Consider the following 27,553-nt stretch of genomic DNA (forward strand, 5'->3'; position numbering starts at 1 on the left):
GTGAGGGGGGCAACACACGCACGTAACAAGACAAAGGTCCCCCGTGTAGCCTTTAACAGACTGTTGGGGCAAGTGCTATTAGCGAGGAGCACCTATGAACGCCCACACGGCAACGAGGGGATGGGTGGCAAGCACCACGCCCGGTTGCTTTTGTCTCTCCAGTGCCGATGTTTAAACACCGCACACGACATAGCAAAACACACACTACACAAAGACACACACATGGTACACACTACACAGAGACATGCTACACAAAAACAACAACCACCATTGGCCATTAAGTGGTGGCGAAGTCACCACGGCGCTTGTGCCAGGCTATGTGCACTTTAAGGCCACGTGAAGTGTAGAACGCCCACTGGCAGGAGATCACGGGGCAAACCGAGGTGCCATGAGTTGACTGACTGAGATGACTGGTAGATACACAACTTGTGCCCCCTAAAGTGAAAACTTGCTGTGTTTTAGCGGCCCGGCCCTCTGCTCGTTGTTGTTAGCATCTCTTCTCTGCCCTCAGTTGTTGTTGGAGGGCGACTGCCTCCAACTGCCCAGTAGTGTCCCTCACGAGCCTCCTCCATCAAGGCCGATCTGGACACCACTGTTACCAGTCATTCACAAGTCCACTCAGCTCCGTGACACGCCCGTTTATCCCCTTCTATCCAGCCGAATAAAAGCTGTTGAGCATGCAGTGGCTGGGCATGTAGGCTACATTATCCAGCCAATACAGCCTTGCCTGCTGCAGGAGCTCACTGATGGGAATGCTTCCAGAGCTTTCAAGGATTTATGAGCTCCTCACACAATCCAGTCTGGTTAAACCCAAGATGGATGTTTCTAACGGGTGCAGATGTTCCATTAGAGGGGTCCATGTTTCACGTTTCACACAACAACAACAACAACCGCCATTCGCCACTAAGTGGCGGTGACGTCACCACGACGCTTGTGCCAGGCTATGTGCACCCTGAGGCCACGTGAAGTGTCGAACGCCCGCTGGCAGGAGGTCACGGGGCAGACCCAGGTGCCACGGGTCGACTGACTGAGATGACTGGCTGATGCACCACTTGTGCCCCGTACTGTGCCAACCTGCTGTGCTTTAGCCACCCGGCGCTCCGCTCGTTGTTCTGAGCGTTGCTCCTCCGCCCTCCGTTGTTGTTGGAGGGCGACTGCCTCCAACTGCCCAGTAGCATCCTTCACGAGCCTCCTCCACAGAGGCCGATCTTGACACCGCTGGTACCAGTCATCGGCAAGTCCACTCAGCTCCACGTCCTCCTGTACCACATCACTCCATCTCTTCTCTAGCCAGTGTAGCGCCCGTTGAGCACCCTCGATCCGACCGAACAAAAGCTGTTTCGGCATGCGGTGGCTGGGCATGCGGGCTACATGACCCAGCCAACGCAGCCTTGCCTGCCGGAGGAGCTCACCGATGGGACTTTGTCCAGATCTTTCAAGAATTTGTGAGCTCCTCAGACAATCCAACCTGGTTAAAACCAGGATGGATCGTAGGCAGGCCAGCCTAAATGTTTCTAACCGGCGAAGCTGTTCCATTAGGGGGGTCCACGTTTCGCAAGTGTAGAGAAGGGAGGGCATGACTGTGGCCGAGAAGACCTGAAGCTGCGTGTGGAGTGACAGACCAGGTATCTTCCATGCAGCGTTACGCAACCGATGAAAAGATAATGCCGCTCCATTGATTCAGAGTGAGACCTATGCTGTAAACCGGAGCCACTCATGAGCACACTGCCCAGGTATGGGAAGCGCTCCACTCTCTCCAAAAATGCCCCATCACCAATTGGGAGTTGTGGGGGTGAAGTGTCCGATGGTACAAAATACCGAGGCAGATGCTTAGTTTTGATGGGGCTGAAGGTAAGGCCCCACCTCTTAGTGACACGCTCCAGGTTCAACAGCAGCGCTTCCTCTGAGTGAGCAGCAATTACCAGATCATCAGCATACGTAACATGGTTGACCAATAGGGAGTCATCCCTTGACCGCACCCGGGCATCGATCAGCCTTCTATTGTAGCTGTACCAGCAATCGAAGACTTCACGAGCTAAGTGGTTGAAATTGATGTTAAATAATGTTGGAGCCAGAGGACATCCCTGTCGCACCCCAAGGTGTACAGGGAATGGCTCTGACTCCCGGCCACGTAGTTTTACCCGGGCCATCATGAAGGTCCTTAATGAGCATGAGCAGAGGGTCAGGGACTCCGAAAGCACGAAGAAAAACCCAGAGCCCAGGCCTACTGATGGTATTATAGGCCTTGACCAGGTCAATAAACCAGAGATGTAAGTCTTGTTAGAATTCCCTACATCTCTGCTGTAGCAGACAGACAGAAAATATGGCATCTGTGCACGACCGCCCTTTCCTGAAACCGCATTGGGGCTCCAAAAGTCTTTCCTCAGCGTGCCTGGCAAGGCGATGTTGAATAATCCTTACCAGGACCTTTCCCGGCACACTGAGGAGTGAGATGCCCCTGTAGTTGTTACAGTCTGTGCGGTCCCCCTTCTTAAAGAGGGGGACCACCAGGGCATCCTTCCAATCCTGCGGAACCCGTAGAGTGGTCCAGACTGTTGTTATGAAGTCATGTAGGGCAGTCTGTGCACAAACGCCACCCTCCCTCAGCATTTGGCTTGGGAGATCATCTCTGCCCGGTGCCCTTCCTGGTCTCAGACTTTGGATCGTCTTCAGTACTTCCTCAACGGATGGTACCTCAGCCAGCCACTCACAGGGGGTGACTTCTTCCTCCAATATTTTAGGCACCGCAGCCTCAGCAAGGTCATCCCCACTTTGCCCCATTATATTTTCCACGCTGAGGGATTTCTCCTCCCCCAGGACCTCACAGAAATGCTCAGCAAATCTGCAAACCTGTTCCTGGGGGTTGGAGATTGGATCACCATTCTTTCGCCTAATTATGGCAATAGGTGTGGCGCTGTAAGTTACTTTTTTGATGGAATTAAAGAGCAATTTGTGATCGCGGGCCAGAGGCAGATTCCATCTCATCAGCAACCCGCGACCACCACCCATCCTTGCAGCGCCTCATGGCTCTCCGAACCTCCGAGCGAAGGCTGCGGTAAGCCTCCTCATTCTCTGACGTGGGATGCTGTAGACGATAGGAGTGGGCGTGTTGTTTTTTTCAGTCAGCCTGAACACCTCCTCTGTCAGCCAGGGAGTCTCTGGGGAGATCTGGACCATGTACCCAACGCAGCCATTGCAGCTGCATGAGGCACAGTCCTAAACCTCGCCCATTTCCCCTAGACACCAGGTGGAGTGGGGGATGATGCCAACCCCAGCTGCAAGCGATGATGAAATTCTCGCTTGCAACTTTCATCAGCTAGCTGAGACCAGGCCACTATGGGTTTGAATGGGGTCCTGGGTGTACACCCACAACTGGAGTGGAAGAATGGCAGGCGCATCTTACAGATGACAAGTCGAAGGTCAGTGGGCAGATCAGCTCCACGGTCGGTCCTGGTGTCAAGGACATGGGCTCGCATCTGTTGTTCCATCACTATGCAGTCCAGCAGATGTTCGTGCTTGGACCCGGCATGCATCCATGATGTTGTGTGGATGCGTCGATGCCGGAACAGCGTGTTGGTAATTACAAGCCCATGGGCTGCACAAAAATCTAGCAGCCTCCTACCGTTGTTATTGAGCTGATCTGGCCCATGCCTTCCAATTACTCTAGACCAGATGCCAGCATCATGACCAACTCGAGCATTAAAGTCACCCAACAGGATGACTCTATCCCGAGGGGCCACTTTAGCTAGCACCTGTGACAGGAGGTCATAGAAGGCATCTGACTCATCGGATGTTCGTCTTCGGTGAGAGCATAAGTAACCATGACCACCTTTCCTCGCCTCTGGTTGATGGAAAGGTGAGCCCAAAGTAGCCTGGAGATTACAGCTTCCCACACCTCACCGTCATGCTCCCACGCCCCCTTCATTATTTTGTTCAGAAGAAGAGCCACTCCCTATTGTTTGGCAGTCTCCTGCTCTGAGTCGAGGACTATCCACTCCTCATGGTGGCAAGAGCCAGAGCCAGTTCACCGGACTTCCTGAATATCACAGAGATTCAGGCGGTACCGGTGTAGCTCCCGACAGAGGAGTGGTAGCCTTTCCTCTGCAGTGAGCGTTCCACGTGGCCACCCACAGTGGTTTTTTGCTGTTTCTGGAGCCAGGAGACGTCAGGGAACGTGTCCCTCTGGGACCTCCGGCACAAGCTTTGTTGCATATTTTTCGCGTGGTTTAGTGGTAAACAATTGAAGATGGAGGGGTTACCAGCCCCTCGCAACCGTCCAGAGCCCCCATTTGGCCGCTGTGGTGGCTACAAACACCATGAGGGGAATGGCCACTCTAAATTGAGCAGTGCCGGCACTGCTCACCACAGCGTTGCTGTCCGGCACCAACGAGGAGGTAAGGGGTTGTTTTTGCCGGACCCACGCTACACACACACACAGACACACACTAGACATACACAGAGACAGGCACACACTAGACACACACAGTAGACACACGCACAATACAAAGACACATGCATGCATAACAGGGCGTAAGAGGGCAGCAGCAGGGCGAGCAGCCAGGCGGCGCCAAGGCCACGGGGCGACCGTTTCCTCCCTCAAGCTTTCAAACGCCGCTGCCAATAATGCGTGAGGAGAGCGTAAGGGAAGAACGCTTGATGCGCGGCCAGAACCCAGGGGCCCTCGTGGGGCCGACAGATGACTGCGACCACAACCCGCGCCAGCCTCGGTCCATTTCAAACCTCCAAGTTGCTTACCCTATCCCGGCCTCAATTTCCAAATGTCTTCTGTGAGCACCGCCAATCAAACACCGGGAGTTAACTTTGGGACAATAGGGGATTAAAACAAAACATTGTTGAAGCTGGAAATAATGGGCCAAACGTCGCAGCGTTTCTACAAGCCCGAGTTTGCCAAGTCAATCACAACCCCGGCTGTGACCTATTCGTGTTCATTATCGCTTCCCTCGATGCGGTGTGGATTTAATTTAATCGCATTGCTCCCCTCCACGGCTTGTTTATCAAAAGCCGCCCAAGCGAGGCCCCTTCAATCTATGTGGAGATGGCGATGAGTGCCGGCGGTGCCCTGGCAGAGCTGAAATGTCAATTAACAATTAACCCAGCACCCCCCTCCTGTAAATCAGTGAGGGGCGGCCATGTGGGTGGGTGAGTGGGTTGGTTGGTGAGTGGGTAAGTGAGTGAGTGAACTATTGATTGGGAAAGCATGTAAGGAAGTGGTGATGACTAACTGGGTGGGTAGGTGTGTGAGTGCATGGGTGGGTGAGACAGTGAGTACATAGGTGTGTAAGTGGGTGGGTAGGTGTGTGAGTGGGTGGGTAGCCGAGGCAGTGGGTGGGTAGGTGTGGAAGTGAGTGGGTAAGTGTGTGAGTGGGTGTGTAGGTGTGTAAGTGGGTGTGTAGGTGTGCGAGTGGGTGTGTAGGTGTGTAAGTGGGTGTCTAGGTGTGCGAGTGGGTGTGTAGGTGTGTAAGTGGGTGTCTAGGTGTGCGAGTGAGTGGGTAGGGTGAGGCAGTGAGTAGATTGGTGTGTGAGTGCGTGTGTAGGTGTGCAAGTGGGTGTGTAAGTGTGCGAGTGTGTGGGTAGGTGAGGCAGTGAGTGGGTAGGTGTGTGAGTGTGTGGGTAGGTGTGTGAGTGTGTGTGTAGGTGTGCGAGTGGGTGGGTGTGTAGGTGTGCGAGTGAGTGGGTGTCTAGGTGTGTGAGTGAGTGGGTGTCTAGGTGTGCGAGTGAGTGGGTGTCTAGGTGTGCGAGTGAGTGGGTGTCTAGGTGTGCGAGTGGGTGTGTGGGTAGGTGAGGCAGTGAGTGGGTAGGTGTGTGAGTGCGTGTGTAGGTGTGTGAGTGCACATGGCCTGGCACAAGCATCGTGGTGACGTCACCGCCACTTAGTGGCAAATGGCGGTTGTTGTTGTGGGTGTGTAGGTGAGGCAGTCAGTGGGTGGGTGTGTGAGTGGGTAGACAGCCAACAATTGAATGATGGTGCCAAGTGGGTGGTGGGTGGATCAGTGAGTGAACAAAGAGTGTGAGCGAGCGAGTGAATGAGTGAGTGACTGCATAAGCGAGTGGGGTGCACTCTGACCCGCGGAGGAGGGGGAGGGGTGAATGTGAGCGCCGGGTGGTGAGGCTGTGGCGAGGGCTGGGTCGGATGCCCGGTGACCCCCAGAGAGGGGTGACCGCTGCTGCTGCTGCTGGGGGAGGCTCTCGCAGCTCACGGCACTGCCCCCCAGCAGCAGGTTCAGTAGCGGAGGGCGCTTCTTGGGTGACCTAATTGAGCAAGGGGGTAAAGTGGGGGGGGGGTCGGCACAGATGGAGGGAACGGCACGGGTGAGACGGACGCGAGCAGCTTACGAGATAAGAATACGAAGCGTAGTGATAATTTTGATTTAAAGCTTTCGTGACTGCAGGGATTCATATTCTTGGTTCTTTCGGTAAAGTCACGTAGAAGAAAAACTATAAAATAATAATAAAAAAATATAAAACAATCATTATTGTTTTATATTTTTATTATTTTATTGTTTCCCTTCTACGTGACTTTACCGAAAGCACCAAGAATATGTAGTGATAATGTAGAACATTTGGAACTGTATTCTCATGGCTCTCATTCTTATGGCTCGGGGTTCATTCATGGCTCTCATTCTCATGGCTCCCAGCTCTCATTCTCATGGTTATTACTCTTCATGGCTCACACTCTCATGGCTCTCATTCTCATGGCTCACAGCTCTCATTCTCATGGTTATTACTCTTCATGGCTCACACTCTCATGGCTCTCATTCTTATGGCTTAGGCTATCCCTGATGTGTGTGACATGGTCTGCTGTAGCATCACAGTAGGGGGTGACGTGGTTGTGTCAACCTATTTGAGTATAAACTGCGGTTGTTATTTTATGCACTTGGCAACTTTGGACCCTGCCGCCGGGACACACGAGGGCCTACGCCTGTGAATGACGTCACAGGGATCCCTAACATCCACTTACTGTGACGTAGGCTGCTGCGTGAGTACAATTCTTATGGAGCACCCAAGGGTCTCTCCGTGCGTTTCTGAATCTCCACGCAGGGTCTATAACCTAAAAAAGGCTGCACGGTAACGTCACTGCCCGCTTCCATCGCTCGCTGGTGGCAGCGCTCCAGATGTTCACTGGGCTCCTCCTGAAGCTGTCCGCTGGCTCACTCGGTGGCCTCGAGACGAACGTCTGAACACTCAACTAAAACTATAAAACCAAACTATTTTTTATTTTACCAGGTGTAAGGGCAACTGAGCTATATATATAGCTCTTTTTGAGAAGCGACCTGGCCACAAATGATAGCTCAACGAAGTGGCTTGTCACGTGGAAATGTATAGCAGCAGGCAAATAAACGCATGATGTTGATTCGAAATGTGGAGAGAAAAACCGGAGGACCTGAGCAAAATCCACGTGACCACAGTGAGAGTCGCAAACTCCAAATATACAACAGGCGTCATGGTTAGGATCGAACCCACGATCTCCTGTATACCAGGCGAGGTAGGTAACATCTCTATTAAGGCTACGAGGGGGCGCCACGGTGGCGAGCGGCCGGTGCGTCACGGTGGGACAAAACACAACTCGCAGAGGAGAGCTCAACAGGGCCCTCGTCGGGTGGAGAGGCAGGGAGTGAGAGGCCGACAGAGGAGGACTTGCAAAGACGGCGCGAAGGAGAGGGTACGGTTTTTCCCCAAGAGGGCCGCTCTGAGTCAGCGCTCTTCACTGTCTGACTGCGCCTCACTCATCTGGTCCTTCACGCGGAGTTGGAGCCGCCTACGAGACCACGAGCTGGAGCCGTCCCAACATTCCATCCACGCTGTCGATAATTAACTACAGCACCCGGAGTCAATTCAAATGCATGATTAAACACATCCATCGATTAGTTAACAGTTACTGGACAACAGTGAAAAAGAGCTTCAGAGCTCATCGGATTTCTCCAGGATAAGTAAAGATTCTCATTATGAACAGTTCTTGACTGTTTATCAGAAGGAAGTATAGCAAAATCCATTGCTCTACTGCACTACGACGATCCTTGTTTTTACCAACTCACACTGACTACCGTGGTGAAGCAAGGTCATATAAATCTCAATCGAGTAATTTGCAAGTTATTGAGATGTATGGCCAATGCCAGTTACGTTGTAAATGTTTTTTCGCTTTAGGAGTAATCCAGAGAACCTGGAGGAAACCCAACAACTCGACTCAGGGTCAGGAATAAAACCCAGGCCCTTGTTGGAAGGCCGTCGTCCCCACTGCACCTCCCGGCTACCACTCTGCCAGTCTCGCCACTCTGCCATCATGGATACAGAACCCGGCTCAATGAGTGACACGGTTGTCCGAGCGCATCTCTTTTTGTCAATCCACTGCTGGGTGATGGTCTTCTCACTCCGTGCGGGCCATAGGGGCCGTTTGGCCATACTTCGACACACCGGTCAGTCCGGGACGCTGAAGGCGGGGGAGCCTGGACGTGGCAGAGTGGATCGTGCTGCACTGCGCTCTTCTGCCCGCAACGGAGCCCTGAAGCAGCGGCACCAGCAGCATATAGCAACCGGCTGTGGCGGTAGCCCGTCCAATTTATTATCCAGGCCTAAATTCTGCTTAACTTCTGAGATCTGATCTGAGATTTGTGCATTTGACAAGGTAAAAGTTTCCGAGAGCCTAAGCTCACCGGCGATCCGGCACTCTGGCCGAGCATCTAGCGGAAGAGGTGGAGGAGTGGTGGGGGGGAGGAGGTGGCAGACGAGGAGGTGCCTCCACAACGTCTTCTTCATTTAATGAGGCTGCGACATAGATCATCACTGCTGCAAATCAGGAGTGGCTCTGAGCATCGCACCTGTAGTCACCAACTCACGTTGAATTACAACAAACGTAAACTACCCCACACTGAACCACCCACACCCACACCTACACACCCACACACCGACACCTACACACCGACACCTACACACCCACACCCCAGGTACTCATGTGAGGCTGAGTCGACCTAGGGGAGGCTCAGGACTGGTTCAGATAATCGTCACCGATGATGGCCATGAGCGGGAATCGAACTCGGGTCGCCAGGTTCGTAGCGCAGCACACTAACCACTACCCTACCACTCCCACACACCCACCCACACACCGACATGTACACACCCACACATCCACACCGAACCACTCACACCCACAGGCACCTAGAACCACCCACCCTCACACACCCACGCGCACAAACCCACCCACACCTAACAACATGGACCAACCCGCACACACTAACGTACACAGACCCATCCGCTGACCAAAGTGCCCAGCCACTCGCGCGTAACTCCGTGCCCTGCGGAAAACTGATAATTAACCACTAATAATGCACACTCCGAGCACACCCAGCGCTCTCCGTCGGGCAGCGAGTGACTGCCCGGTGGGGAGCGTCTCACGGGAAAGGTCGCAATCAAGAATGCTGCTCGTGGATGCTTCCACTCGAGTTTGGGACCAAACAAAACAAACGCTGAGTGTCTCTCTCCTCTGGCCCATCACAAGTACCTCGCTTCTGCCTTCGAGTGCTCTACGGAAATTGCTGAGTTTTCCAAAAACGGTGGCGGTCAATTGTCTGTCACGTTGCGTGCGTGTCCTGCGCGTTGTATTTTTCGAAGTGGAATTCTTTTGTGTGTTGCGAGGTTTAGTCACCGCAAAATCTGTAGTCAATGTCACAAGTTGCGCATGAATGTAATCGTGCGGCTAGGAGGTGGCAGCACCCGGGTTCGATTCCCAACTTGGGTGCCTCTATTCTGCACGGGTTTCCTCCCGGGTTCTCAGGTTTCCTCCCATTGAAAAATATTCCAATGCTGAAATATTCCCTGTAAATTACTCAACCGGGATTACAGGCACAGAATCGTCGCTCCCCTAATGCGAAACCACAGCAGACTTAATGAATCACAGCGCCACCTTTCTTCGCGATAGCAAATACCAAATCTACTACGTAATTGATATGTCTTGACTTAAAGCTTACGTTACTGCAGCAATTTAAATTATTTGGGTCTTTCGGTATCTACATGACTTTACCGAAAGACCCAAAGAATATCATTTCTATGATTATTATGTAGGTTCAGACGCCCAAACACCAACAGGGGTCGTGTACCGGGGCAGCAGTCGGGTCGATGATATTGCAATGCAGGGCGTGACCCCGACATGACCCTGCCACCTCAACACCGGCACAAATATCCCAAACGCGCACGCGTGCACACCCACTCACGTGCATCTCCTGTTTAGACAGCGTCAAGAGATTATCCTGCAGGGTAAATATTCCCCACCAGGACATTTCTCTCTCACCACACTGTTTCTGGCGAGTCTCACACAAAGAACAGCCAGCAGCCGCGTGGAGGAGGTTCTGACTCAGCGATCGACTCGCAATCGCAAAGTTCTGAGTTTGCATCTCCTCATCAGAAAGGGGTGGCGCGTAAGCGGTAAGGCAGCTGGGGACCGACAGAGGAAGGAGGCAGGGACTAAAGAAGAAAAGGGCGGGGCCTGCAAAGGATGAACTTCCCTGTTAAGTGAAGGTAATTATTATTGAGATTGTGTGCCTGCTATATATCTCCACATGTTAAGCCACTTCGTTGAGCTATCATTTGTAGCCAAGTTGCTCCAAGAAAAGAAGCTCATAGCTCAGTGGGCTTTACCTGGTAAAATAATAATAATAAGATATATTTTATTTGAGTGATTTGTTTACCTATCCTATACTTTGCACTGCAAGCTGTTTTTGGTTTGTGTGTTGTTGTAACTTCTGATTCTGATAATAGAAGCACAGAATCAAACACAAGCAGCAGCAGACATCTAGTGGCGCAAGATGTGGCGACAGGCCGACTCGTCTTTGATCAACCACGGTTGCTGAGGTCAGGCCCAGAAGAAAATTTCAAGTGGACGGCAACCAACGGCACTTTTGAAGACTTGAGAGCTAATAATGAATGACTCCTGACGTTATGACAAGGAACTTGGGGAGACAGAGGGAGAAGAGAGGAATTCCAGAGCAGACCAGTGGGAGGTAAGAAGCAGAATGAGAATGCTGCAAGCTGCAGGGCGGCGGTGGTGGTGGTGGTTGCACGCAGGGTGGATGCCAGGAACGCGTCTGACAGTCCCCAGCACGGGTGGAGGAATCGAAGAGTGAAGTTCACGGCAATGGTAGCCATGGCAGCAGCGACTATTTGTTCAAATCCCGAGCAGATGCACATCAATTAACGTGCCCTCGCACTAAGAACAGCCTTGTACAGCACGACACATTTATTTCTGCTTTCATCACATTCAACGTCTCCCCCTCCCGCCCCATTTAAAGGTCGCTCGTCGCGCTCCGCGCTCCAATTACTCGCAGGATGGCAGAGGGGGCCGAGGGGGCGGATGGGGCGGAGGGGACCGAGGGAGCCGAGGGGGCCTAGGGAGCCGAGGGGGCCGAGGTGGTGGAGGGGGCGGGGGAGGGTGGGGGGGCAGGGGGGGGGCGAGGGTGCTCCACTACCCAATGACCGCCCCTCAACACCAACAGCGTGGACGTCGAGGTGGCGATACCACCGCTCGCCGCTTCCGCTCACTGCTCGGCGTGCGCGACACGCCACCAAATCCCCCGTGTAGCCCACACGGGCTGTTCGGGCAAGTGCTGTTACCAAGCATCTATGAAGGCCAGAATGGCATAGGGTGGGTGGCCAGCATCACACCAGGGCACCTTTGTTTCCCGATTGCTGACTTTTTAACACTATGCCAGCTACTTATTTTGAGGCTGTGTCGACCTAGGAGAGGCCCAGATATTCGCCAGTGATGTTGGTCATGAGCTCAAGTCACTGAGTTGGTAGCGCATTGTAGTGGTGGTGGTGGGGGGAGGTAACGGGGCAGAACGGCGCTGCTAACGAGCGCGCTGGGTCGTGGAGCACCATGGGACCTCCGCGCCCCTCGCCCCGCCTAATGAGACGCTCCTAAATTAAATTACCGATTCAAAGCAGAGATCAAACGGCCGCCATTTAGCCCCGTGGCAGATGCCCGCGGGCACGCGCCGTTAATGAACGCTCGCTCACTCGCCAACGGCGGCGCACTCGGGAGGAGTACGGTGCGCCCGGCCGCCTTTGTCTCTCTCCAGTGCCGACGTCAGCGACCCCAATCGTGCTTGCCGTAGCTCATGACGTAGCTCCGCAGCAGCCTATAATACCTGTTACGCATTGGCGGTCGCCCCATCCAAGCATTATCCAGGCTCACGCCTGCTTAGTCCTCAGGTTTTTCCATCCACATTTAGAAACACGCCTTTATGTAAGTATTTTTTACTTCTTTCGCACCAACCGTGCTAATCGGAGGTGCAGAGGAAGGACAACAAACTAAACACAAAATGCAGTTCTAAAGAAATTCGTTTTCAATCTGTGGCCAGGTCGCTTCGGAATTATTTGGCTGATAATTTTTTTTACATGATAAGCCACTTCGTTGAGCTATCATTTGGGGCCAGGTCGCTTCAAAAAAATAACTAATAGCTCAGTAGGCCTTGCCTGATAAAATTAAAAGTTTCGTTTGGAATAGTATTTAGTTTGAGCATCTGAATCCTGACGACTTCAAGTGCACTGCGGTCGATTTGGTAAAAGGCGAGGACCGTGTGGGCAGCAGGAACCGAGTATGTGTCCCAGGTGGTTGTGGGTACGGTTGCAGCCTGGGTTGCCCATTCCAGTTTAGCGGAACCGAGACAATGGGCCTGAGCCCTGGTGGTTGCACTGGACTGCGGCGTCGTTCAACGTGAAACGGCCCCTGCGCTCACACGACCACCAACGGGGGAGGTCGTCTCCATTGGCCACGGCTCTACCCATTCCCCTGGCAGAGGCCACGGGACAACCAATGCCCAAGCAAATAATCCGGATGGCCACTGGTCAGGCATTCCAGCCACCAGTCCCATCCGGGTCCACCGCGGAGAGGTGGCAGCCCCAGCTGGGCTCGGCGCGAGACACCCAGGACAGGGTTCCTCAACTCCTGTCCCTTCCGATCCCCCCGCGGTGCAGATTCCCATGATCACTAATCATCAGCTGCGTGCAGTGTACATTGGACACTGTGGGGTGGCGAGAACCAGAGATTGAGATTCCTGCCCGAGAGGATTCCCCTCCAACAACCCGGAGTAACCCCCCTCCCCCCCCACCTCCTGTGCCCTCCTAGGGGCAAGGCTCGGGCAGGAGGCTCGTACCTCAAGCGGGCAACGAGTCCCAGGGTCACAGAGTTCAAATAAATATCTTAAAGTGGCACTGAGCAAGCGACAACGCAATGCACTACCTGTCCAACACACCAGCTAACACATCCGGCGGGAGGCAGGGGAGGGGTGGGGGGCGAGGAGTGCGGGGGGGAGGAGGTGGGGGGGTTGTGGCCGGCACTCACTTGGGTGTAACCGGAGGCTCGTCCACGCGGTTGTGCAGCTGCGACTCGTGCGACTTGCTGCGGCTGATGGTGGGCAGGCTGGGCAACAGCGCCAGCGCGCCCAGGCCCAGCCCCGAGCCCGAGCCGGAGCCCAGCCTCCGCTGGTGCTTTGACGTGGCGGCGGGCAGCGCCGCCCTCCGGGAGGCCGGGGGCGTGACGGCCGATTGGACCTTGGGGTTGTTGCTGCCGCTGATGCTGCCGACCATGCTTGTGCTGCTGGTGCCGGCATTTACGCCGCCGACGTTGCCGCTGCTCGCGCCGCCGGTGGATGGCCGGGGGCCACGCCGTGTGGCCGCTCCGGCGGCGCCTGCGTTGCCGATGCCGCGCCGGCCCAGGTCCGGGGAGGAGGGCAGTGAGCGCGAGCCCTTCGCGGCGTCGCCGGCAGCCTTGGCCAGGCCCAGCATCCGCACGGCGTCGCACGACTCTGGGGGGTGGCGGCCGGGATTTCAGAAACCGATCACGGGCTGCGTGAGTAGGACGTCCGGACTCAATACCTCAGGGTCAGAGGCGGCAGGGCAGCAGCGCACGTCGCCTTTCCACGAGGACGGAGGATTTGCAGCAGAGAGCACTCGCTTACTAAGCCTCAGCGACTCAAATCGCCTTGCACCTCATCGCTTCTCAACCCTCCCAATGCCCTGCTGCGATCTAGCAGAGAGGACGCCCAGTGGCAGCTGTCCCTGCGTGGAACACGGTACATACAGCACCAGCTCGCATGTTGGCATTAGCCTGCCAGTAGGCCGACCACGGTCTCCTTTTAACGGAGTGGTTCTCAATACCAGCCAGTGGCAAGATGTTAACTACCTCGCCTGGTATACAGGGGTCGTGGGTTCGATCCACCACGCTGATGCCTGTATATTTGGAGTTTGCTTGTTTCTCTCCCTGTGGTCACATGGAATTTTCTCTGGGTCCTCTGGTTTTTCCCTCACATGCGTTTAGAGTATTTGGCTGCTATAAATTTCACACGATAAGCCACTTCATTGAGCTAACATTTGTGGTCAGGTCGCTTCTGACAAAAAGCTATATAGCTCAGTGGGCCTTACCTGGTAAAATAAAAAAAAGTTTATAGTTTAGTGGTTTACATACATCCAATTATAGTTCAAAACAGCAATCTAAATTAGTCGAATTCAATCACCACATAAATTAATGCAAGGAACAAGTGAATTAAGAGGTAAGTTGATGTGCACATTCTCTGGACGACAGTCAACTAAATTAATGATTTGATTTCTAAACGACTGATAATTTTCACCTGCTGCTTAATCATTCACAAGCTGCCAAGTCGTTGACTGAGAGTGACCGATTAAATAATTTAGGGTCCGTTCCTTCAAAGTGGATGAGGCCAGCGTGAGGCTGAGTGGGATCAAATTTGATTTCTCAGCCGAGTGTACAAATTTTACATTCGCCGCACTGGTCACACGGGCCGATTTCATCGCTCCATCTCCACGCTAGACGTGCTCTATGTACCTGACTATACTCGGCCGGGCGGGCGGTGGGGGTACGCGACGGCACAGCCGTAATGTTGCAAGTTCAGATCCCGGTGAGGGAACCCATTCGGCCTATCACCATTCGGAATTTTAAGCACTAGCTCAGGGCAATCAATGGAGATAAGTTATTATTATTATTGTGATGTTCATTTACCTATTTTTCTTTTTAAGCAGGGTCCTGCCAAGTGTTCACAGCAGGGGGGCGATGTTGTTGCTGCTGCTGTGTGTGTGCTCCCTATTGAGTAATATGCAGGAAAACGTTCAGCATCGGGATGCTTTGCGCAAATCCAGCTATATTGAGTATGTTTTTTTTAGTTATTGAAGGAAACTAGAGAACCCGGAGGAAACCCATATAGAACAGGGGGAGAACATACAAACTCCACACAGAAAGGCGCCGAGGTTGAGAATCAAACCCAGGTACTTAATGCTGCGAGGTAAGGGTGTCACCTCTGCGCTGCCGCCCTCCTCCCCCCCTAGTTTGTCACGTTCGCGGCCCCCATTTATGTCGCCGCGTCTCTGCCGCACTCGCACGGGAGACGTGGCTGCGACACGGCCAGGCAAATATTCCATCCCCCGCTGCGGTTAATGGCTCATTCGCTGTGCAAATGAGCCGCGGAGTGGCACCCGCGTCCAGTGGAAGCCCCGAGCGGGCGCCGGGGACGGACTCCCCGTCGACTCAAGCGTCGCTCACTGCGCTCCGCCGGGACGCGGCGGCGTGTCCCAGATACGTCACCGTCAGCACGAGTGACGGGTCACGGCCGGTTCAAGTGCTCTTCGCAGAGCCGCACTTAACGATGGAAGCAGTGAGTAGTACCAAATTGCCTGAAGACGTTTTCACGTGGGCAGGTGACTCAATCCTGAAATACCACACGTCGTGCGGTCCACAGTGGAAGTTAAAGATCCCGTGATGTTATCCGAAGAGAGCAGGCCACTTTTTGCTGGTGTCAAGGTCTAAATCTGTTTTTGTTTTTAATTGCACCACAAAGTTATCAAGTTGGTTGACACACAGCAACATCATCCTCGACTGTGAAACTACCTCAGACTGTGTTCAACACAGCAGTGTATTCGTGATGATATCCTTGTGCTGTAAGAATGGCGCGAATACCAATTGTGCTAAATCGTTGCTGTTATTACCTCCCATGACCGTCGGATCACAAACATGCACCAGAAGAGAAACATGCACCAGAAGAGAAACATGCACCGGAACAAACAAATCGACAATGGTGGAAGGTGCGCAAAGAGGACTGTAGAGGTGCACGTCTGGAATTACAGGGATGCATAGTGGGGTGTTTAAATAAAGTAAACTAAACTATTCTTATTTCATCAGGCAAGGCCCCACTGAGCTGTATAGCTCTTTTTCAGAAGCAAACTGGTCACAAATTATGGCTCAATGAAGTGGCGCATCACATGGAAATTTATAGCAGCAGCCAAATGACTCTAAATGCCGTTTCAATGCCAACGGAGCGCTTTAGAAGCGTCTAAACGCACGGCACACCGACCACCCACGGAGGCCGTGCGCCACGGCGAGCGCAGCGGCGACCAGGGCCGTTCGTGATGGAGGCTCCCCCAGAGCTCCCCCTGGCGGCGGCCCTTCCGCCAGCAGTGGTGCGTGACTGCCATTGCGGGGCTGCGCATTTGCCTCCACGCCGGACCGCACACCAAAAGGGAGGAATCAAAATTCCAGGATTCGTTCCTTTCCATTGGCCGCCACCAAATCAGTCACCCGTCGGGCAGCATTGCAGCACTCCACTGCAGCGCCATGGGTCGTGAGCCAAACCGCGGGGGAAGTCATCCGCGCCGTGACAGACGACGTCACTGAGCCTTCAAGGCCCGCGACAATGCGCCCATTAAACCGGCCGACAAAGCCGGCGGCGCCGTGGGGTCCGGGCCACTGACCTTGCAGAGAGAGGGGGGGGGGGAGCGCACGGACATCCGCATGACTCCTGTCCCTGCCGCGAGGTTCACCACGACCTCACGGCAAGACACCGACACACCGTGGGGGGACGGTTTGCCGTCACTTAAAACTAAAAACTTGTTATTTTACCAGGTAAGGCCCCACTGAGCTACGAAGCTCTTTTTCAGAAGCGACCCGGCTATCAAAAATGATAGCTCTATGAAGTGGCTTTTCACGTAGAAATTTACGGCAGCCAAATACTCTAAACGCGCGTTTCTAAATGTAGAGGGGAAAACCGGAGGACCCAGAGAAAAATTCATGTGACCACGGGGAGAGAGACGCATACTCCAAATATACAGCAGGCGTCAGGGTCGGGATCGAACCCACAACCTCCTGTATACCAGGTGAGGTAGTCAACATAACGCCACCACATCGCCACCCCTGACTTATCAGTCTACCCAACTTAGATCCACAGAGCATCCTGGCCTGTGTGCGAGGACAACGCCGTGTCTGTGTACTACCGACCCACATCCAACAGGCACAGCTTGGTAAGTGCTTGCTCACACTGCTACTGGCAGAAGGGCTTCCACTAGAGGAAGTTCTTGAGAGCCTTTCTAGAGTGTATTTGGGCTACTCTGCCACGCTGGGTAGACATCTTGTAAAACGTGTGTGTACCCACACTTTACTGCAGCACACGTGACCTGACAATTGAATAACTCGGAACCGCTGGATTGCAGGACCAATGTGCTAACCAATGTACCCGTGATGGCCTGGCGTACTGGCAAGAACAGAGGGCGAGCGAGTGAGTGAATGTGAGACATCACGCGAGTCAGTGGCTGAATGAGCGAGCGAGTGAATTTATCCGTGATGGAGCCAACAAAATAAACGAGTGAGCGAGCGAGTACGCAAATGGTTGAGCGGGCGGTTGAGCGGGCGGGTGAGCGAGCAAGTAAGCGAGCACGTTTCTGACCGGGAGAGAGGGGCATGGTGCCGTTGCTGTGTACGTGGCGGGAGCGTGATGGGGGCGACGGCGACGGCGGCGGGGGGGTCACGGCGATGCCCATGGGGGACTCGGCGTCCCCCTCGTCCGGCCACCGGATCACCACCTCGTCGGCTGGTACCTCGCCATCTGCGTAACGAGACGGCCGTTGTGGCGCTCAGAGCACCCCTCCGAGCTCGCGACGAGCGGCGACGTCCCCTCCCAGCGCGTAACCACTCGCCGGCATTACGCGGAGCGACGTCGCACCCTGTCACCATCAAAAACTCGGCAGGACCCTCTTGAAAAGAGTCTTGAGACTCAGCGAGGCTTAACTGGGTGAACAAACATGATGATAAATAAATAAAATACAACACTCTTGTGCATGTGCGTGGCCACCCCAGCCCCAACCCCCTGAAGGCGAGGCGAGAACCCTCGTGGGGTTACAATCTTGGCCGTGTGGGTCACCCAAGTGCTTGACTGAGTGCGTCTGAGTGACGCGGGCAGCTGCCTGGGCAGAGGCAACGAACGACGCCGGACGCGGAGCACCAACGGGAAGCTGAGATTGCATCCCGAGGCCGCGGTCCACAGTGCCCCCTGGTGGCCACAGCTATAACGACAGAGTCAAGACCAAATTCTCAAAACACCAGGCGTCTTTTGGATTGACTGTACAGGGACTCCTCTACTTACGAACGAGTTAGGTTCTAGAGGTCTGTTTGTAAGTCGAAGTCCAACTTTACTCCTGTTGTACAGAATGTACACTAAACACAGAGAATGGCTTTAAAATTTTTATAATACCCTGTAGATGCAACTCCAGCGTTGTCCTACCAGACAGTCTCGTCCCTTCACCTGATGAAGGCCGCTTGTGTTGTGGCCAAAACGTCGTGAGAATATTATTGTGTTATTTTATTTTATCAATTTATTATTTTATTCTCATTCTACGTGACTTTACCGAAAGAACCAAAGAAGATGCAACTGGTTCTTCACGTTCTGCAGATGTAGATGCCGCCACCACCATCATCTGTTGCGCAGCGGTTGAACTTACGACTCTCGGTCCGAACAGGCAACTGGACATTCGGACAGGTTTGTTCGTATCTCTGAAAGTTTGTATGTGGAATGTTCGTAAGTTGAGAAGTCCCTGTAAAGGAGATCATCGATTATCTGGCACACGATTATTCGGCTTCCAACATTATCTGGCGGTCATGGGCTGTACCAATCTGGCGATCGGCATCTTGTGTATGACAAAAACAGTCGCTATTCTTGATTTCAGTGTCAAATATTTGAGAGTACATTGTAGACTACATACAACTTCAACAATGAAAATACTGCACGTGTATACGTTTTGCATGACAAATAACTACAGTAATAAAAACAGAAAATATACGCAGTGCGATCTGGCGAAAAGTGCGTGTAATTCGGCATTCGCTGGAGCACCGGTCTAAAGGCTCACATCAGTCCAACGATCGTCAAACACGTGATCGTCCAACACATGGTTGATGAAACAAGAGCGTAGTAGTACATACATCACCCCATGTAGTCTTCGAGATTGGAGTGGTAAGTACGGTAAAGTAAATAGGGTAACTTTTTACAGGATATTTATTTTTGTCTACATGTATGTTTATTTATGATAACTTCATATAGTAAACACAATTTTAACACTAAAAACCATATATACAACACCTAAAACATGTCATACAAGAATGCACAAAAATAATCTATTTAAAATAATGGTAATTATCTGGCGTTTTTGAAATTCCTGGAGCCCCCTCCCCCCGAAGCCGTCGGATAATTATAATCGATGATCGACTGTATTTATCATTCCACGCTTGATTACCCAGTAAAGCGTCCCTGAGACTTAAGTATATTTTCGGGAGGGTCCTGCCAAGTTTTAGCAGTGGGGGGGAGGCGACGCTGCTGCTGTGTGTAATTCTGATTTGAGTAATTTTAGAAGTTTTCAGAATGGGGATGCTTTGGCCAAAACGATTTGCATTGCATATGTTTTTTTAGTGATTGGAGTAAACCAGAGAGCCTGGAGGAAACCTACACAGAACAGGAGGGACAGAATACAAACTCCACACAGAAAGGCGCCCGGGTCGGGGATTGAACCCAGAGGGCTTAGCGCTGTGAGGCGAGAGTGCCAGAGCCTTGACCTGGTTTTCTTGGAGAAGTACTGTGGGAAACCTCTCCCTCAGTCGTTCTCCAACTCACGCAGCGTGCCGCTTGGCCACGCGATGCCAATGGCACAATTGGAGCAAATCTTTTGTATTAATTCCATAAAGATTGACCGATCCACGTGAAAGTGCTGTCGGGACATCGCCGTCACTGTAGTGGTATATATGGCAGTAGTTGTGGATGTTTATCGTTGCTGCTGTTGTGTACCTGTGTAGCTCTGCACGAGACGTAAGCAGGCCAGAGCTGCATTCAGGCGAGCGCACCCTTCATATTCGGCTCCCATGGCCGCCATGGCGTCGCTCACCTCCGCGTCGCTCATAGCCAGCAGCACCTCGAGCGACGCAACAACGGTGGCGCCACCCACCGCGCCCGCTCCTCCCTGCAACACAATCGCACTGTCAACATCAACAACACCAACACAAAACCACCATCATGTCAACCCCTCCACCCTCCGACATCTCTACCATGTTTTGGATGCAGCTACCGAGGAGTTTGTTTTGCAAAAATTTTCGTCATTTACCCTGCATGAGGTTGTCACATTCACAAAGATGTTATAGGCATAAGAAATATATAGTCATAAATTACGATTATTAAGCGACTTTCTGCAAGGTATTCAAGGCCAAGGGGAAAATAAACTCAGAGGTACGGACGGTTATTGGGAGAAGCGCGAGCAAGAGAGAGAAACTGCCAATGTCACGAACAGAGCGGCGTTTAAGCACTGCCACCCTCTCTGAATCACGGAGCAGAGTTTAATCACTGTCACCCTCTCTGAATCACGAACGGAGCAGGGTTTAAACACTGTCACCATCTCTGAATCACGAACGGAGCAGGGTTTAAACACTGCCACCATCTCTGAAATCAAGAACAGAGCAGAGTTTAATCACTGTCACCCTCTCTGAATCATGAACAGAGCAGAGTTTAAACACTGCCACCCTCTCTGCAATCACGAACAGCGGGGCTTAAACACTGCTACTGTCTCTAAATCACGGAGAGGGGTTTAAACACTGCCACCATCTCTAAATCACGAATGGAGCGGGGTTTAAACACTGCCACTGTCTCTAAATCACGAATGGAGCGGGGTTTAAACACTGCCACCCTCGCTGAAATCACGAACGGAGCGGGGTTTAAACACTGCCACCCTCTCTGAATCACGAATGGAGCGGCGTTTAATCACTGTCACCCTCTCTGAATCACGAACGGAGCAGGGTTTAAACACTGTCACCATCTCTGAATCACGAACGGAGCAGGGTTTAAACACTGTCACCATCTCTGAATCACGAACGGAGCAGGGTTTAAACACTGCCACCATCTCTGAAATCAAGAACAGAGCAGAGTTTAATCACTGTCGCCCTCTCTGATTCATGAACAGAGCAGAGTTTAAACACTGCCACCGTCTCTGCAATCACGAACAGCGGGGCTTAAACACTGCTACTGTCTCTAAATCACGAACGGAGAGGGGTTTAAACACTGCCACCATCTCTAAATCACGAATGGAGCGAGGTTTAAACACTGCCACTGTCTCTAAATCATGAACGGAGCGGGGTTTAAACACTGCCACCCTCGCTGAAATCACGAATGGAGCGGGGTTTAAACACTGCCACCCTCTCTGAATCACGAATGGAGCGGCGTTTAATCACTGTCACCCTCTCTGAATCACGAACGGAGCAGGGTTTAAACACTGCCACCCTCTCTGAATCAGGAATGGAGCGGCGTTTAATCACTGTCACCCTCTCTGAATCACGAACGGAGCAGGGTTTAAACACTGCCACCCTCTCTGAATAACGAATGGAGCGGCATTTAAACACTGCCACCCTCTCTGAAACACGAACGGAGCGGGGTTTAAACACTGCCACCCTCTAAAATCACGAACAGAGCGGGGTTTAAACACTGCCACCCTCTCTCAAATCAGGAACAAAGCGGTGTTTAAACACTGCCACCCTCTCTGAATCATGAAAAAATCGGGGTTTAAACAAGGCCACCCTCTCTGAATCATGAACAGAGCGGCGTTTAAACACTGTCACCCTCTCTAAATCACGAACGGAGCGGGGTTTATACACTGCCACCCTCTCTGAATCACGAATGGAGCAGCGTTTAAACACTGCCAGCCTCTCTGAATCACGAATGGAGCGGCGTTTAATCATTGTCACCCTCTCTGAAACACGAACGTACCGGGGTTTAAACACTGCCACCCTCTCTGAATCATGAAAAGAGCGGGGTTTAAACAATGCCACCCTCTCTGAATCATGAACAGAGCGGCGTTTAAACACTACCACCATCTCTGAAATCACGAACAGAGCGGGGTTTAAACACTGCCACCATCTCTAAATCACGAACGGAACGGGGATTAAACAATGCCACCCTCTCTGAATCATGAACAGAGCAGAGTTTAAACACTGCCACCATCTCTGAAATCACGAATGAAGCGGAGTTTAAACACTGCTACCCTCTCTGAAATCATGAACAGAGCGGGGCCACCATTTCTAAATCACGAACGGAGCGGGGTTTAAACACTGCCACCCTCTCTAAATCATGAACGGAGCGGGGCTTAAACACTACCACTATCTCTGAAATCACGAACAGAGCAGGGTTTAAACACTGCCACCGTCTCTAAATCACGAACGGAGCGGGGCGTAAACACAGCCACTGTCTCTGAAATCACGAACGGAGCAAGGTTTAAACACTGCCACCATCTCTAAATCACGAACGGAGCAGGGATTAAACACTGCCACCGTCTCTGAAATCACGAACGGAACAAGGTTTAAACAATGCCACCCTCTCTGAATCATGAGATCAGAGTTTAAACACTGCCAACCTCTCTGAAATCACGAAAGGAGCGGCGTATAAACACTGCCACCCTCTCTGAAATCATGAACGGAGCGGGGTTTAAACACTGCCACCCTCTTTAAATCACGAAAGGAGCGGGGTTTAAACACTGCCACCCTCTCTGAAATCACGAACGGAGCGGGGTTTAAACACTGCCACCCTCTCTGCAAACACGAAAGGAGCGGAGTTTAAACACTGCCACCCTCTCTGAAAACACGAAAGGAGCGGAGTTTAAACGCTGCCACCACCTCTGAATAAGGAACGGAGCAGGTTTTAAACACTGCCACCGTCTCTAAATCACGAACGGAGCGGGGCGTAAACACAGCCACTGTCTCTGAAATCACGAACGGAGCGGGGTTTAAACACTGCCACCATCTCTGAAATCACGAACAGAGCGGGGTTTAAACACTGCCACCCTCTCTAAATCCCGAACAGAGTGGGGTTTAAACGCTGCCACCCTCTCTAAATCATGAAAGGAGCGGGTTTAAACACTGCCACCGTCTCTGAAATCACGAATGGAGCGGAGTTTAAACACTGCTACCCTCTCTGAAATCATGAACAGAGCGGGGTTTAAACAGGGCCACCATTTCTAAATCACGAACGGAGCGGGGTTTAAAAACTGCCACCCTCTCTAAATCATGAACGGAGCGGGGCTGAAACACTACCACTATCTCTGACATCACGAACAGAGCAGGGATTAAACACTGCCACCGTCTCTGAAATCACGAACGGAACAAGGTTTAAACAATGCCACCCTCTCTGAATCATGAGATCAGAGTTTAAACACTGCCAACCTCTCTGAAATCACGAAAGGAGCGGCGTTTAAACACTGCCACCCTCTCTGAAATCACGAACGGAGCGGGGTTTAAACACTGCCACCCTCTTTAAATCACGAAAGGAGCGGGGTTTAAACACTGCCACCCTCTCTGAAATCACGAACGGAGCGGGGTTTAAACACTGCCACCCTCTCTGAAAACACGAAAGGAGCGGAGTTTAAACACTGCCACCCTCTCTGAAAACACGAACGGAGCGGGGTTTAAACGCTGCCACCACCTCTGAAATCACGAACAGAGCGGGGTTTAAAAACTGCTACCGTCTCTAAATCACGAACGGAGCGGGGCGTAAACACAGCCACTGTCTCTGAAATCACGAACGGAGCGGGGATTAAACACTGCCACCCTCTCTAAATCACGAACGGAGCAGGGTTTATACACTGCCACCCTCTCTGAATCACGAATGGAGCGGCGTTTAAACACTGCCACCCTCTCTGAATCACGAATGGAGCGGCGTTTAATCACTGTCACCCTCTCTGAAACACAAACGGACCGGGGTTTAAACACTGCCACCCTCTCTGAATCATGAAAAGAGCGGGGTTTAAACAATGCCACCCTCTCTGAATCATGAACAGAGCGGCGTTTAAACACTACCACCATCTCTGAAATCACGAACAGAGCGGGGTTTAAACACTGCCACCATCTCTAAATCACGAACGGAACGGGGTTTAAACAATGCCACCCTCTCTGAATAATGAACAGAGCAGAGTTTAAACACTGCCACCATCTCTAATTCACGAACGGAGCAGGGTTTAAACACTGCCACCATCTCTGAAATCACGAATGAAGCGGAGTTTAAACACTGCTACCCTCTCTGAAATCATGAACAGAGCGGGGTTTAAACAGGGCCACCATTTATAATCACGAACGGAGTGGGGTTTAAACACTGCCACCCTCTCTAAATCACGAACGGAGCGGGGCGTAAACACAGCCACTGTCTCTGAAATCACGAACGGAGCAAGGTTTAAACACTGCCACCATCTCTAAATCACGAACGGAGCAGGGATTAAACACTGCCACCATCTCTGAAATCACGAACGGAACAAGGTTTAAACAATGCCACCCTCTCTGAATCATGAAATCAGAGTTTAAACACTGCCAACCTCTCTGAAATCACGAAAGGAGCGGCGTTTAAACACTGCCACCCTCTCTGAAATCACGAACAAAGCGGGGTTTAAACACTGCCACCCTCTTTAAATAACGAAAGGAGCGAGGTTTAAACACTGCCACCCTCTCTGAAATCACGAACGGAGCGGGATTTAAACACTGCCACCCTCTCTGAAAACACGAAAGGAGCGGAGTTTAAACACTGCCACCCTCTCTGAAAACACGAAAGGAGCGGCGTTTAAACGCTGCCACCACCTCTTAATAAGGAACGGAGCAGGTTTTAAACACTGCCACCGTCTCTAAATCACGAACGGAGCGGGGCGTAAACACAGCCACTGTCTCTGAAATCACGAACGGAGTGGGGTTTAAACACTGCCACCATCTCTGAAATCACGAACAGAGTGGGGTTTAAACGCTGCCACCCTCTCTAAATCATGAAAGGAGCGGGGTTTAAACACTGCCACCGTCTCTGAAATCACGAATGGAGCGGAGATTAAACACTGCTACCCTCTCTGAAATCATGAACAGAGCGGGGTTTAAACAGGGCCACAACTTCTAAATCACGAACGGAGCGGGGTTTAAACACTGCCACCCTCTCTAAATCATGAACGGAGCGGGGCTTAAACACTACCACTATCTCTGAAATCACAAATAGAGCAGGGTTTAAACACTGCCACCGTCTCTGAAATTACGAATGGAGCGGGGTTTAAACACCGCCATCGTCTCTGAATCACGAATGGAGCAGGTTTAAAAGCTGCTACCGTCTCTAAATCACGAACGGAGCGGGGCGTAAACACAGCCACTGTCTCTGAAATCACGAACGGAGCGGGGATTAAACACTGCCACCCTCTCTAAATCACGAACGGAGCGGGGTTTATACACTGCCACCCTCTCTGAATCACGAATGGAGCGGCGTTTAAACACTGCCACCCTCTCTGAATCACGAATGGAGCGGCGTTTAATCACTGTCACCCTCTCTGAAACACGAACGGACCGGGGTTTAAACACTGCCACCCTCTCTGAATCATGAAAAGAGCGGGGTTTAAACAATGCCACCATCTCTGAATCATGAACAGAGCGGCGTTTAAACACTACCACCATCTCTGAAATCACGAACAGAGCGGGGTTTAAACAATGCCACCCTCTCTGAATAATGAACAGAGCAGAGTTTAAACACTGCCACCATCTCTAAATCACGAACGGAGCGGGGTTTAAACACTGCCACCATCTCTGAAATCACGAATGAAGCGGAGTTTAAACACTGCTACCCTCTCTGAAATCATGAACAGAGCGGGGTTTAAACAGGGCCACCATTTCTAAATCACGAACGGAGCGGGGTTTAAACACTGCCACCCTCTCTAAATCATGAACGGAGCGGGGCTTAAACACTACCACTATCTCTGAAATCACGAACAGAGCAGAATTTAAACACTGCCACCGTCTCTAAATCACGAACGGAGCAGGGATTAAACACTGCCACCGTCTCTGAAATCACGAACGGAACAAGGTTTAAACAATGCCACCCTCTCTGAATCATGAGATCAGAGTTTAAACACTGCCAACCTCTCTGAAATCACGAAAGGAGCGGCGTTTAAACACTGCCACCATCTCTGAAATCACGAACGGAGCGGGGTTTAAACACTGCCACCACCTCTGAAATCACGAACGGAGCGGGGTTTAAACACTGCCACCCTCTCTGAAAACACGAAAGGAGCGGAGTTTAAACACTGCCACCCTCTCTGAAAACACGAAAGGAGCGGAGTTTAAACACTGCCACCACCTCTGAATAAGGAACGGAGCAGGTTTTAAACACTGCCACCGTCTCTAAATCACGAACGGAGCGGGGCGTAAACGCAGCCACTGTCTCTGAAATCACGAACGGAGCGGGATTTAAACACTGCCACCATCTCTGAAATCACGAACAGAGCGGGGTTTAAAAACTGCTACCGTCTCTAAATCACGAACGGAGCGGGGCGTAAACACAGCCACTCTCTGAAATCACGAACGGAGCGGGGATTAAACACTGCCACCCTCTCTAAATCACGAACGGAGCAGGGTTTATACACTGCCACCCTCTCTGAATCACGAATGGAGCGGCGTTTAAACACTGCCACCCTCTCTGAATCACGAATGGAGCGGCGTTTAATCACTGTCACCCTCTCTGAAACACAAACGGACCGGGGTTTAAACACTGCCACCCTCTCTGAATCATGAAAAGAGCGGGGTTTAAACAATGCCACCCTCTCTGAATCATGAACAGAGCGGCGTTTAAACACTACCACCATCTCTGAAATCACGAACAGAGCGGGGTTTAAACACTGCCACCATCTCTAAATCACGAACGGAACGGGGTTTAAACAATGCCACCCTCTCTGAATCATGAACAGAGCAGAGTTTAAACACTGCCACCATCTCTAATTCACGAACGGAGCGGGGTTTAAACACTGCCACCATCTCTAAATCATGAACGGAGCGGGGCTTAAACACTACCACTATCTCTGAAATCACGAACAGAGCAGGGTTTAAACACTGCCACCGTCTCTAAATCACGAACGGAGCGGGGCGTAAACACAGCCACTGTCTCTGAAATCACGAACGGAGCAAGGTTTAAACACTGCCACCATCTCTAAATCACGAACGGAGCAGGGATTAAACACTGCCACCGTCTCTGAAATCACGAACGGAACAAGGTTTAAACAATGCCACCCTCTCTGAATCATGAAATCAGAGTTTAAACACTGCCAACCTCTCTGAAATCACGAAAGGAGCGGCGTTTAAACACTGCCACCCTCTCTGAAATCACGAACGGAGCGGGGTTTAAACACTGCCACCCTCTTTAAATAACGAAAGGAGCGGGGTTTAAACACTGCCACCCTC

General features: G+C 51.9%; 1 protein-coding gene across 7 annotated transcripts in view; it reads right to left on the minus strand.

Moving 5' to 3' along the window:
- LOC116950294 (kinase suppressor of Ras 2-like) overlaps positions 1-27,553 on the minus strand; it is a 136,693-nt gene that overhangs the window by 60,296 nt on the left and 48,844 nt on the right. For all 7 annotated transcript variants that reach the window (XM_032968004.2, XM_032968005.2, XM_076072483.1 and 4 more), the window contains 4 exons: positions 20,121-20,292; positions 17,736-17,894; positions 13,352-13,814; positions 6,086-6,270 (listed from right to left, as the gene is read on the minus strand). In XM_032968004.2, the coding sequence (XP_032823895.1) occupies positions 6,086-6,270; positions 13,352-13,814; positions 17,736-17,894; positions 20,121-20,292 (979 nt within the window). The remainder of the gene's footprint in view (positions 1-6,085; positions 6,271-13,351; positions 13,815-17,735; positions 17,895-20,120; positions 20,293-27,553) is intronic.

The sequence above is a fragment of the Petromyzon marinus genome, chromosome 38, assembly GCF_048934315.1.
Source record: "Petromyzon marinus isolate PM22_M1 ecotype Great Lakes invasive population chromosome 38, UKy_Petmar_22M1.pri1.0, whole genome shotgun sequence".
NCBI lineage: Eukaryota > Metazoa > Chordata > Hyperoartia > Petromyzontiformes > Petromyzontidae > Petromyzon > Petromyzon marinus.